General features: G+C 41.6%; 2 protein-coding genes across 9 annotated transcripts in view; one reads left to right on the forward strand and one right to left on the reverse strand.

Moving 5' to 3' along the window:
* LOC109612178 (proteoglycan Cow) overlaps window positions 1–14,492 on the reverse strand; it is a 298,610-nt gene that overhangs the window by 33,895 nt on the left and 250,223 nt on the right. The window lies entirely within an intron of this gene.
* LOC131804322 (uncharacterized) lies at window positions 1,023–8,764 on the forward strand. The gene is made up of 2 exons (XM_059127025.1): window positions 1,023–4,877; window positions 7,138–8,764. Exons 1-2 carry the CDS (start codon window positions 1,208–1,210, stop codon window positions 7,179–7,181), a joined length of 3,714 nt encoding a protein of 1,237 aa, XP_058983008.1. The 5' UTR covers window positions 1,023–1,207; the 3' UTR covers window positions 7,182–8,764.

The raw sequence follows: 14,492 nt of genomic DNA on the forward strand, positions 1-14,492 counted from the left end.
GGAGTAGCCATATACGTCATTGTCAAGTTTCGCCACCACAGAACTTCCAACAATAACATGAACCCAACACCTACCCCTCGGCAGTCAGTCTCATCATCATACGTCATTGACCAGACAGTTTCTTGAACGTTCCTCGTTCAACGTGGGGGAGAATGTTCAAAAGAACATATTTTACTAACACATTTTTAATTTGTTTTTATTATTATTTTATTCTATGTCAGCATATAACTGACCTATATAATTATTGTTTGCCTTATGCAGGCCAATAGCCTAAATAAAGAAACACCTCGATTGGTTTCACATTGCATGGGTTATTGGCTGAAGTAATTTATTGCTTAGTTAACTTTAAATGCTAGTTTTAATGAATTCAAAAATGTATAAATAGAAAGCAAAAATAAATATTCTTGGTAGATTACAAGAAATTGTAAACATACCAAGGTTACACAATTCAAGTGTTGTGTATATCTGCTTTAATTAATATTAATAAACATTTTTTTCAATTGTTTTTTTCAAGTTTCGCCACCACAGAACTTCCAACAATAACATGAACCCAACACCTACCCCTCGGCAGTCAGTCTCATCATCATACGTCATTGACCAGACAGTTTCTTGAACGTTCCTCGTTCAACGTGGGGGAGAATGTTCAAAAGAACATATTTTACTAACACATTTTTTAATTTTGTTTTTATTATTATTTTATTCTATGTCAGCATATAACTGACCTATATAATTATTGTTTGCCTTATGCAGGCCAATAGCCTAAATAAAGAAACACCTCGATTGGTTTCACATTGCATGGGTTATTGGCTGAAGTAATTTATTGCTTAGTCAACTTTAAATGCTAGTTTTAATGAATTCAAAAATGTATAAATAGAAAGCAAAAATAAATATTCTTGGTAGATTACAAGAAATTGTAAACATACCAAGGTTACACAATTCAAGTGTTGTGTATATCTGCTTTAATTAATATTAATAAACATTTTTTGGTGACCCCGACGTGATCCTGACAAGGATTACTTGATTCACTCATAAATTTCGAATTTCCCCCCACCAGTGGTAAGGAATTTGAAATATTTATTTGTGAAAGGAGCTAGTTACGTACAACTAGTAGCACCATCTAAGAGCCAGAAACATCTGGAGAAGAAGCCAGTACCTACATCAAGAATCTGAATCAACTGATAGCTAATCACCGTAAGGCGGATACAGTATGGATCTAGCTACAGTAATCGAGCAACAACAAGCAGCAATTGCCGAGTTGAGGAAGGCAATTGCGAACGTAAAAAAGGCTCCATTGGAAAGAAGAACGGTGGAGTTCTACAGCAAAAAGCTCAAGGAAATGGAAGCACTCTGGGCAGAGATCGATCGCAATGAAAACAAAATTCGTGCAGATCCTGCGGCAGAGTCACATCTCCATATCACCAATAACGAATACCAAGTCATTGGTGAAGAGTACAGAGCTGCAATCGACAACATCGAGGCAGACATCAAAAGGGGCAAAGAACAAATGCCTCAGAAACCGCTTCCCGCAACAAGGGAGGGGGTGCAAAAACAATCAGGCCAGTTTACTGCAACCAGCAGCGTGACTGCATTAGTGAGACGTCAGAGGGCTCTAATGCAGTCCATACAAACGTTAATAAGGGGCAATTCAGGCCAAGCTGCTCCCTGTCAGACAGTGGCTGCAATTGAAAAACTGTGGACACACGTGGAAGATATCCACTTCAAAATGTTCGAGGACTTTGATGACCCAACGTTGGTGGGGTACGATGCATCAGCCTACGTTCTCTTAGAGGAAGAGACGTTAAAGTTCAAAGAAAAAATATCGACGCTAACACAGGTCGATCATTCGTCGTCTCAGCAGAGATCAGGCGGAAACTTGGCAAATCAAGTTAATCTGCCAAAAATTACAATCCCTCAATTTAATGGGGATTATTCGAAGTGGCAGACGTTTGCTGACATTTTTGGGAAAATGATCAACGAGCAAGCCTTGCCACAAGTGCAAAAAATGTGGTATCTCAAGGCCAACGTGACTGGGGAAGCCGAGAAACTCATAAGGCACCTCGAGTTGACCGAGGCGAATTACGACATTGCCTGGAAGACACTCCAAGACAGGTACAATAACAAGAGAGCTCAAGTGTCAACTATACTTGAGAGAATGCTAAACCTGCCCAACATGTCTGGCGATAGCAGATCAGTGAAGGACTTTCATGATAGTCTTCATGAATCGTTATTGGCATTGGAGGGTCTTGGAGTAAGGCCAAAGGAATGGGATCCACTCTTAATCCACATCCTAACAAAGAGGATGGACAAGACTACTCATGTGTTGTATGAGCAGTCGATTGTAGATTCGAAAGAACTCCAAACGATGGATCATTTCATGAAATGTTTGAGGAGTCGTTTCGAATCATTAGAAGCTGTCAATGGGATTCAGAAGAGCAAACCGTCAGCAACGACTGCTTCCACCACGATCCGTAGATGTCACATGTGCAAAGGTGACCACCCCCTATATTACTGCAAACAGTTCTTGGCAATGACAGTGCCCGAAAGACAGAAATGGGTTGCTAGACACAAGATGTGTCTAAATTGCTTCAAGGATGACCATCAGGCAAAAACGTGTACAAGTGGGAAGTGCAGGAAGTGTCAACAAAAACACAATACACTTTTGCATTTTTCAACGAGGCCACAAGTAGAGAACAAGTCAGCAGATTTGTCGGTTCAACAGCCGCCAACAGTAGCATCGGCGAATAGATCCCAATCATACGTACTTCTTGCAACCGCACGTGTTGCGATCAAGGCAAATAATGGAAGAAGCTATGAGTTTAAGGCGATTCTGGATTCCGGTTCACAAATTAATCTGGTGTCAGAGCGACTAGTGCAGAGGTTGGGTATCGAACCCATTCAAACATCTCTCTGTATCGAAGGTGTTGGAGGTAGATCAAGAACCGCAAACCACAGGGTCAACGTGGAGCTTAAGTCACTCACCAGCAAATTCAGAACACGCCTAGAAGCCTTTGTGTTACCAAATATAGTGCCACCCCAACCAAGCACTGAGATCGACATCACATCATGGCCTATTCCAGAAAACATAAAACTAGCAGATCCCTATTTTTATCAAACGACCAGGATTGACGTACTACTTGGAGCAGAGTTCTACTTCAACCTGATTCTCTCACAAGAACTTCGAATGTCCAAAGAGCTTCCTATATTGAAGAACTCAAAACTAGGATGGATTGCTAGTGGAAGAGTTCAGGCTGAATCAGAAACTGTGACATGCGCCGTTTTCGGAGAAGATGAACATGCTTTAGAAGATTTATTAAAGATGTTCTGGGAACAAGACGATGTTTGTGAAGACCAGAAGTTGACAATAGCAGAGGAACAGTGTGAAAATCACTTCAACCAAAATACAACAGTGAATGAGAATGGTCGGTTTGTGGTGCGATTACCGTTTGCAGACGGCCCTGAGAAAATTTCTGAATCCTTGAATATTGCAGCATCAAGATTCTTTGCGTTGGAACGTCGCTTATCTAAGGATGCAAGTCTTCACGAGCAGTATGCTAAATTTATGAAGGAGTATGAGGATCTGGGACATATGACGAAAATACAATCAAGAGAGGTGCGTGGTAATCATTACTATATCCCGCATCATTGTGTCCTACGCCCAAATAGCAGCACAACAAAACTGAGGGTTGTGTTCGATGCGTCTTGCAAGTCATCATCTGGATGGTCACTCAATGATATTTTGCATTCAGGTCCCAGGGTTCAAGGAGATCTGTTTGGAATGCTGTTGCGGTTTAGACTGCCGAGATTTGTGTTTACAACAGACATTGAAAAGATGTACAGACAAGTGCTAGTCGACAAAAGAGATCGCAAATATCAACTAATCGTATGGAGAAACACTCCAGACAAGGAACTCGAACATTACATGTTGAATACGTTAACATATGGTACGACGTGTGCCCCATATCTTGCTACAAGATGTCTGAAAAGGCTAGCAGATACGAACATACAAAGATATCCATTGGGGGCGATGGTATTGCAAAAGAATTTTTACGTTGACGATTGCATGTGCGGGTCTGACAGTTTAACAACGGCAATTGAGATGCAGAAACAAGTTAATATGTTACTACTGGAAGCTGGATTTAGACTACGAAAATGGTGTGCTAACCACTTAAAACTGCTGCATGGAATTCCTCCAGAAGATAGAGAAGTAGATCTCAATTTTGACAAATCATCAACCAAGGTTTTGGGATTAACATGGATTCCTCAAGCAGACCGATTTTGTTTGAAGAGTGATGTGAACGAATGCACCAAGGTCACCAAGCGGAAGGTCACATCTGATTTGGCAAGATTGTTTGACCCCTTAGGAATTGCGGGTCCTGTGGTGTCAGCAGCTAAGATCTTTATTCAGCAACTGTGGAAGAATAAACTTGGCTGGGACGAGGAACTGCCAGCAGAAAGGGCAGCATATTGGCTATCGTTCCGAGAAGGTCTGAAGATGTTAAATGATTTCAGGTTACCCAGACACATGTTTGATGGAGAGAAACCAACAAAAATTGAGATACATACTTTCGTGGACGCGTCAGAAAAGGCATATGGTGCTGTGGTGTATCTTCGAGCTATGCTGCCAGACGGCAGGCATATAGTCAGACTTCTTTGTTCAAAATCAAAAATAGCACCAATAAAGGAGATCACGCTGCCACGGTTAGAGCTTTGTGCCGCTGAATTGGGAACAAAACTTACTGCTAAGGTCAAAGCCGAATTGGGTTACGAAGATCTAAGGACTATTTATTGGTCAGACTCAGAGATTACATTGTACTGGATCAATTCAGAACCATCAGCTCTAAAGACGTTCGTTGCCAACAAAGTAAAAAATATACAAGGCAGATCAATAAACACTCAATGGCGACATGTGGGGACGAAGGATAATCCTGCCGATTATATATCCAGAGGTATGAAACCAGATCGTCTGTCGGGATGTCTGATGTGGTTTTATGGACCCACGTATCTACATGGAAATGAATCTCTCTGGCCGGGGCCCTTCTCAAAGAATAGAGAAAATCAATCCGATCTTGAATTCAAGACAAAATCTACAGTATCAGCAATTGCCTCACAGAGTGGGTTACAGGATATGATCTATGGAATCAACCACAAGGGTTCATTTAGACGATTACAACGTATTGTCGGTTATGTCCTGCGATTTTCAGAAAGGATAAAGGGACGCAAGCATGGAAGTTCGACAGATGTATTGACACCTATGGAGTTGAATCAGGCGATGCAACTAATAGTCAAGACCGTACAGGTGGCAGATTTTGCGAAAGAAATTCAGCAATTGAGGAAACATGGAGCATTGGACAAATCAAGCTCCATACATAGTTTAACTCCGTTTCTTGATGACAGAGGAATACTTAGAGTCGGTGGCAGGTTGGAAGAGGCAACCTTAGCATACGACACAAAACACCCGATGTTGTTACCATACAACGATCCAATTGTGAAACTCATTCTTAGCATGATCCATTTAGAGAATAGCCACTGTGGCTCACAACTATTACTGGCAACATCAAGACAAAAATATTGGATAATCAAGGGGAAGGCTATGGCTCGCAACATTGTGCAAAATTGCGTAAGGTGCACCCGGGCGAAGCCAAAGTTATACAACCAAATCATGGGAAATCTCCCACCGAGCAGAGTCACACCAGCAAGGCCGTTTATTGTCTCCGGCGTTGACTATTGCGGACCGTTATGGGTCCACTACAAAATACGAGGCAAGAGACCACACAAGGTTTACATTGCTGTCTTTGTCTGCTTCGCAACAAAGGCTGTACATTTGGAAGTAGTTACAGACCTAACAACGGAAGCATTCATTGGAGCATTGAAGAGATTTATCTCTCGGCGAGGAAAATGTCAAACCCTATATTCAGACAACGCGACTAACTTTGTAGGTGCTAAAAATCAGCTCGATGAATTCAATAAGGCTGTCTTTGGGGAGAAAGGCAAAAAATAATAGCGGAGACGTGTTCAAGAGAAGGGATCGATTTCCAGTTTATTCCCCCAAGAGCACCACATTTTGGTGGCTTATGGGAAGCCGCGGTGAAGTCAGCCAAGCAACTGTTGCTTCGCACCACTAATAGTGCATCATTAACCCACGAAGAGTTGGAAACAGTTGTTATTGAAATAGAAGCAATCCTGAATTCCAGACCGTTGACTCCTATTTCGGACGATCCAAATGATCTAGCTGCATTAACACCTGGTCATTTTCTTGTGGGAGAACCGTTAACGGCACAGGTTGACCCATCAGCGAACCAATGGTCAACATCATTGACAAGCAGATGGAAGGTCGTATCTCAAATTAGGCATGAGTTCTGGAAACGTTGGTCCACGGAGTACTTAAATACTCTGCAAGAAAGAAGGAAATGGAGTACACCATCTCCAAACGTGGAACCTGGTCAATTGGTCATTATTAAGGAAGATAACATGCCTGTAATGCAGTGGCCGCTAGGCAGAATAACCCGAACATATAAGGGCAACGATGGAGCCGTTCGTGTAGTCGACGTAAAGACACAAAACGGCGAAATTAAAAGAGCTATAACCAGATTAGCTCCTTTATGGAAAAAGGAAAAGGAACCTCTTCCGCCTATAGAGACCAAGAGTAGGAGTGAAGAGCCATCTCCAAAGCGATTGAAGACGTCAAGCAGCATGCTAGTATCGATGATGCTTGTGGCTTTACTATTTTTACCTCTATGCTTGTGTCATTCGTTCAACATACACAAGTTTGAGAATAAGCCCGGCATCTATTTTGAAGGAATTGGAATCACAAAAGTAGTAACAGCAGAGTGGAAACTGATCACTTATTATGATCTTTCCCCATTTTGGGCAGATATGGATGGCTTTTCTACCGGGATAGGAACCCTTCAGAAGTTGTGTAAGATAGCAGTTGAGAACAGAAGCTGTGAGATACTTTCAGAAAATCTTATTCAAGTACAAAGGCAGTTGGAATCAAATACACTGAACATATTCCCCAGGCGCATCAGGAGAGGAGCTCTAAACATAGTCGGGAACCTCGCACACTCGTTATTTGGTGTCTTGGATTCGGAATATGCGGAGCAAATGACTGTGACAATTGAGAAGGCAAATGAAGACAAGCAACATTTGTTGGATCTTCTAAAAAATCAGACATCTATTATTGATTCAACAATCAACATAATTAGAAAGGACGAAGATACGAGCCAAAGGAACTTCGGCAACATGCAAGTGGAGATGAACCTTTTGGCAAATAAGGTGAAGAAAGAAGAAGATGTTGTAAAGACAACACAATCAATTATGTTTCTCACTTCACAGCTCATGCTACTTTCATCAAGGTTGAAACATATAGAAGATAACTTAATCGACGTTTTAACGGATGCTCATCATGGTCGGATAAGTCCGTTGCTACTTGCGCCACATCAATTGCTACAAGAGCTCCAAACCATCAAGGCTCACATTCCTCCATCTCGTGCTCTACCCGTTCGCGAAGATAATGTTTCGGATTTCTTCAAATTAATGAAGAGTAAGGGAAGGGTTATTAAGAACCATATCATATTCGAGATTCGCCTTCCATTAGTGGATCTCCAGCAGTATGATTTATTCAAAATGATCCCCGTACCTATGCTACGATCCGGTCGATTTATTTCAATAGCTTTGAAATCAACATTATTGGCAGCTAACGTCCATCGGGATGAGTTCATATCGCTAACCGCAGAAGAAATGAACAGCTGCATACATACCACAAATGACGTTTTTATTTGCGACAACCAAGCGAAATTTAGCAAAGGCGATCGATCACATTTATGCGAGGTGATTTTCTTATTGAACAAATCGTCAGAAGCGTGCGACTTGCAATCGACCATGCACCACCAAACTTGGAGACAAATGGAACAAAAGAATAAATGGATGTTTACTCTAGCCAATTTAACAGAATTGTCCTTTGTTTGTGGTACAAAAATGACACACCTGGAGGTGCAAGGAGCTGGAACTTTAGAAATTGGGCCAGGCTGCATTTTCAAAGACAACACATTTACAATATACGGTCACTACGAAAACAAAACAACAGTGCACACATCATATCTGAGACTTAAGCCACTGGATTCCATAATCTCAAGCAGTAAGCTTGTCTTGCTCAACAAAACATTAAACAGCACCTATGAAACACATGCTGCTGAACTCGTCACCTTACACCAACAGCTAAAAACTATTGAAATCGGACGCCTTCCACAATTAATGAAATCGACGGCCATTCACCATCATACCATCAGCTATCTAGCTCTTTGCATTGGAATTGGAGTAGCCATATACGTCATTGTCAAGTTTCGCCACCACAGAACTTCCAACAATAACATGAACCCAACACCTACCCCTCGGCAGTCAGTCTCATCATCATACGTCATTGACCAGACAGTTTCTTGAACGTTCCTCGTTCAACGTGGGGGAGAATGTTCAAAAGAACATATTTTACTAACACATTTTTTAATTTTGTTTTTATTATTATTTTATTCTATGTCAGCATATAACTGACCTATATAATTATTGTTTGCCTTATGCAGGCCAATAGCCTAAATAAAGAAACACCTCGATTGGTTTCACATTGCATGGGTTATTGGCTGAAGTAATTTATTGCTTAGTCAACTTTAAATGCTAGTTTTAATGAATTCAAAAATGTATAAATAGAAAGCAAAAATAAATATTCTTGGTAGATTACAAGAAATTGTAAACATACCAAGGTTACACAATTCAAGTGTTGTGTATATCTGCTTTAATTAATATTAATAAACATTTTTTTCAATTGTTTTTTTCAAGTTTCGCCACCACAGAACTTCCAACAATAACATGAACCCAACACCTACCCCTCGGCAGTCAGTCTCATCATCATACGTCATTGACCAGACAGTTTCTTGAACGTTCCTCGTTCAACGTGGGGGAGAATGTTCAAAAGAACATATTTTACTAACACATTTTTTAATTTTGTTTTTATTATTATTTTATTCTATGTCAGCATATAACTGACCTATATAATTATTGTTTGCCTTATGCAGGCCAATAGCCTAAATAAAGAAACACCTCGATTGGTTTCACATTGCATGGGTTATTGGCTGAAGTAATTTATTGCTTAGTCAACTTTAAATGCTAGTTTTAATGAATTCAAAAATGTATAAATAGAAAGCAAAAATAAATATTCTTGGTAGATTACAAGAAATTGTAAACATACCAAGGTTACACAATTCAAGTGTTGTGTATATCTGCTTTAATTAATATTAATAAACATTTTTTGGTGACCCCGACGTGATCCTGACAAGGATTACTTGATTCACTCATAAATTTCGAATTTCCCCCCACCAGTGGTAAGGAATTTGAAATATTTATTTGTGAAAGGAGCTAGTTACGTACAACTAGTAGCACCATCTAAGAGCCAGAAACATCTGGAGAAGAAGCCAGTACCTACATCAAGAATCTGAATCAACTGATAGCTAATCACCGTAAGGCGGATACAGTATGGATCTAGCTACAGTAATCGAGCAACAACAAGCAGCAATTGCCGAGTTGAGGAAGGCAATTGCGAACGTAAAAAAGGCTCCATTGGAAAGAAGAACGGTGGAGTTCTACAGCAAAAAGCTCAAGGAAATGGAAGCACTCTGGGCAGAGATCGATCGCAATGAAAACAAAATTCGTGCAGATCCTGCGGCAGAGTCACATCTCCATATCACCAATAACGAATACCAAGTCATTGGTGAAGAGTACAGAGCTGCAATCGACAACATCGAGGCAGACATCAAAAGGGGCAAAGAACAAATGCCTCAGAAACCGCTTCCCGCAACAAGGGAGGGGGTGCAAAAACAATCAGGCCAGTTTACTGCAACCAGCAGCGTGACTGCATTAGTGAGACGTCAGAGGGCTCTAATGCAGTCCATACAAACGTTAATAAGGGGCAATTCAGGCCAAGCTGCTCCCTGTCAGACAGTGGCTGCAATTGAAAAACTGTGGACACACGTGGAAGATATCCACTTCAAAATGTTCGAGGACTTTGATGACCCAACGTTGGTGGGGTACGATGCATCAGCCTACGTTCTCTTAGAGGAAGAGACGTTAAAGTTCAAAGAAAAAATATCGACGCTAACACAGGTCGATCATTCGTCGTCTCAGCAGAGATCAGGCGGAAACTTGGCAAATCAAGTTAATCTGCCAAAAATTACAATCCCTCAATTTAATGGGGATTATTCGAAGTGGCAGACGTTTGCTGACATTTTTGGGAAAATGATCAACGAGCAAGCCTTGCCACAAGTGCAAAAAATGTGGTATCTCAAGGCCAACGTGACTGGGGAAGCCGAGAAACTCATAAGGCACCTCGAGTTGACCGAGGCGAATTACGACATTGCCTGGAAGACACTCCAAGACAGGTACAATAACAAGAGAGCTCAAGTGTCAACTATACTTGAGAGAATGCTAAACCTGCCCAACATGTCTGGCGATAGCAGATCAGTGAAGGACTTTCATGATAGTCTTCATGAATCGTTATTGGCATTGGAGGGTCTTGGAGTAAGGCCAAAGGAATGGGATCCACTCTTAATCCACATCCTAACAAAGAGGATGGACAAGACTACTCATGTGTTGTATGAGCAGTCGATTGTAGATTCGAAAGAACTCCAAACGATGGATCATTTCATGAAATGTTTGAGGAGTCGTTTCGAATCATTAGAAGCTGTCAATGGGATTCAGAAGAGCAAACCGTCAGCAACGACTGCTTCCACCACGATCCGTAGATGTCACATGTGCAAAGGTGACCACCCCCTATATTACTGCAAACAGTTCTTGGCAATGACAGTGCCCGAAAGACAGAAATGGGTTGCTAGACACAAGATGTGTCTAAATTGCTTCAAGGATGACCATCAGGCAAAAACGTGTACAAGTGGGAAGTGCAGGAAGTGTCAACAAAAACACAATACACTTTTGCATTTTTCAACGAGGCCACAAGTAGAGAACAAGTCAGCAGATTTGTCGGTTCAACAGCCGCCAACAGTAGCATCGGCGAATAGATCCCAATCATACGTACTTCTTGCAACCGCACGTGTTGCGATCAAGGCAAATAATGGAAGAAGCTATGAGTTTAAGGCGATTCTGGATTCCGGTTCACAAATTAATCTGGTGTCAGAGCGACTAGTGCAGAGGTTGGGTATCGAACCCATTCAAACATCTCTCTGTATCGAAGGTGTTGGAGGTAGATCAAGAACCGCAAACCACAGGGTCAACGTGGAGCTTAAGTCACTCACCAGCAAATTCAGAACACGCCTAGAAGCCTTTGTGTTACCAAATATAGTGCCACCCCAACCAAGCACTGAGATCGACATCACATCATGGCCTATTCCAGAAAACATAAAACTAGCAGATCCCTATTTTTATCAAACGACCAGGATTGACGTACTACTTGGAGCAGAGTTCTACTTCAACCTGATTCTCTCACAAGAACTTCGAATGTCCAAAGAGCTTCCTATATTGAAGAACTCAAAACTAGGATGGATTGCTAGTGGAAGAGTTCAGGCTGAATCAGAAACTGTGACATGCGCCGTTTTCGGAGAAGATGAACATGCTTTAGAAGAGTTATTAAAGATGTTCTGGGAACAAGACGATGTTTGTGAAGACCAGAAGTTGACAATAGCAGAGGAACAGTGTGAAAATCACTTCAACCAAAATACAACAGTGAATGAGAATGGTCGGTTTGTGGTGCGATTACCGTTTGCAGACGGCCCTGAGAAAATTTCTGAATCCTTGAATATTGCAGCATCAAGATTCTTTGCGTTGGAACGTCGCTTATCTAAGGATGCAAGTCTTCACGAGCAGTATGCTAAATTTATGAAGGAGTATGAGGATCTGGGACATATGACGAAAATACAATCAAGAGAGGTGCGTGGTAATCATTACTATATCCCGCATCATTGTGTCCTACGCCCAAATAGCAGCACAACAAAACTGAGGGTTGTGTTCGATGCGTCTTGCAAGTCATCATCTGGATGGTCACTCAATGATATTTTGCATTCAGGTCCCAGGGTTCAAGGAGATCTGTTTGGAATGCTGTTGCGGTTTAGACTGCCGAGATTTGTGTTTACAACAGACATTGAAAAGATGTACAGACAAGTGCTAGTCGACAAAAGAGATCGCAAATATCAACTAATCGTATGGAGAAACACTCCAGACAAGGAACTCGAACATTACATGTTGAATACGTTAACATATGGTACGACGTGTGCCCCATATCTTGCTACAAGATGTCTGAAAAGGCTAGCAGATACGAACATACAAAGATATCCATTGGGGGCGATGGTATTGCAAAAGAATTTTTACGTTGACGATTGCATGTGCGGGTCTGACAGTTTAACAACGGCAATTGAGATGCAGAAACAAGTTAATATGTTACTACTGGAAGCTGGATTTAGACTACGAAAATGGTGTGCTAACCACTTAAAACTGCTGCATGGAATTCCTCCAGAAGATAGAGAAGTAGATCTCAATTTTGACAAATCATCAACCAAGGTTTTGGGATTAACATGGATTCCTCAAGCAGACCGATTTTGTTTGAAGAGTGATGTGAACGAATGCACCAAGGTCACCAAGCGGAAGGTCACATCTGATTTGGCAAGATTGTTTGACCCCTTAGGAATTGCGGGTCCTGTGGTGTCAGCAGCTAAGATCTTTATTCAGCAACTGTGGAAGAATAAACTTGGCTGGGACGAGGAACTGCCAGCAGAAAGGGCAGCATATTGGCTATCGTTCCGAGAAGGTCTGAAGATGTTAAATGATTTCAGGTTACCCAGACACATGTTTGATGGAGAGAAACCAACAAAAATTGAGATACATACTTTCGTGGACGCGTCAGAAAAGGCATATGGTGCTGTGGTGTATCTTCGAGCTATGCTGCCAGACGGCAGGCATATAGTCAGACTTCTTTGTTCAAAATCAAAAATAGCACCAATAAAGGAGATCACGCTGCCACGGTTAGAGCTTTGTGCCGCTGAATTGGGAACAAAACTTACTGCTAAGGTCAAAGCCGAATTGGGTTACGAAGATCTAAGGACTATTTATTGGTCAGACTCAGAGATTACATTGTACTGGATCAATTCAGAACCATCAGCTCTAAAGACGTTCGTTGCCAACAAAGTAAAAAATATACAAGGCAGATCAATAAACACTCAATGGCGACATGTGGGGACGAAGGATAATCCTGCCGATTATATATCCAGAGGTATGAAACCAGATCGTCTGTCGGGATGTCTGATGTGGTTTTATGGACCCACGTATCTACATGGAAATGAATCTCTCTGGCCGGGGCCCTTCTCAAAGAATAGAGAAAATCAATCCGATCTTGAATTCAAGACAAAATCTACAGTATCAGCAATTGCCTCACAGAGTGGGTTACAGGATATGATCTATGGAATCAACCACAAGGGTTCATTTAGACGATTACAACGTATTGTCGGTTATGTCCTGCGATTTTCAGAAAGGATAAAGGGACGCAAGCATGGAAGTTCGACAGATGTATTGACACCTATGGAGTTGAATCAGGCGATGCAACTAATAGTCAAGACCGTACAGGTGGCAGATTTTGCGAAAGAAATTCAGCAATTGAGGAAACATGGAGCATTGGACAAATCAAGCTCCATACATAGTTTAACTCCGTTTCTTGATGACAGAGGAATACTTAGAGTCGGTGGCAGGTTGGAAGAGGCAACCTTAGCATACGACACAAAACACCCGATGTTGTTACCATACAACGATCCAATTGTGAAACTCATTCTTAGCATGATCCATTTAGAGAATAGCCACTGTGGCTCACAACTATTACTGGCAACATCAAGACAAAAATATTGGATAATCAAGGGGAAGGCTATGGCTCGCAACATTGTGCAAAATTGCGTAAGGTGCACCCGGGCGAAGCCAAAGTTATACAACCAAATCATGGGAAATCTCCCACCGAGCAGAGTCACACCAGCAAGGCCGTTTATTGTCTCCGGCGTTGACTATTGCGGACCGTTATGGGTCCACTACAAAATACGAGGCAAGAGACCACACAAGGTTTACATTGCTGTCTTTGTCTGCTTCGCAACAAAGGCTGTACATTTGGAAGTAGTTACAGACCTAACAACGGAAGCATTCATTGGAGCATTGAAGAGATTTATCTCTCGGCGAGGAAAATGTCAAACCCTATATTCAGACAACGCGACTAACTTTGTAGGTGCTAAAAATCAGCTCGATGAATTCAATAAGGCTGTCTTTGGGGAGAAAGGCAAAAAAATAATAGCGGAGACGTGTTCAAGAGAAGGGATCGATTTCCAGTTTATTCCCCCAAGAGCACCACATTTTGGTGGCTTATGGGAAGCCGCGGTGAAGTCAGCCAAGCAACTGTTGCTTCGCACCACTAATAGTGCATCATTAACCCACGAAGAGTTGGAAACAGTTGTTATTGAAATAGAAGCAAT

This window comes from Musca domestica, unplaced genomic scaffold, assembly GCF_030504385.1.
Source record: "Musca domestica strain aabys unplaced genomic scaffold, Musca_domestica.polishedcontigs.V.1.1 42, whole genome shotgun sequence".
In the NCBI taxonomy this organism is placed as follows: domain Eukaryota; kingdom Metazoa; phylum Arthropoda; class Insecta; order Diptera; family Muscidae; genus Musca; species Musca domestica.

Bases quoted from the DNA above. Each gene is read 5' to 3' on its own strand.
- LOC131804322 (XM_059127025.1), top strand. From the start codon at position 1,208: ATGGATCTAGCTACAGTAATCGAGCAACAACAAGCAGCAATTGCCGAG. The intron at 4,878-7,137 runs GCAGATCAATAA...AATGAAGACAAG, and splicing joins CAAAGTAAAAAATATACAAG to CAACATTTGTTGGATCTTCT.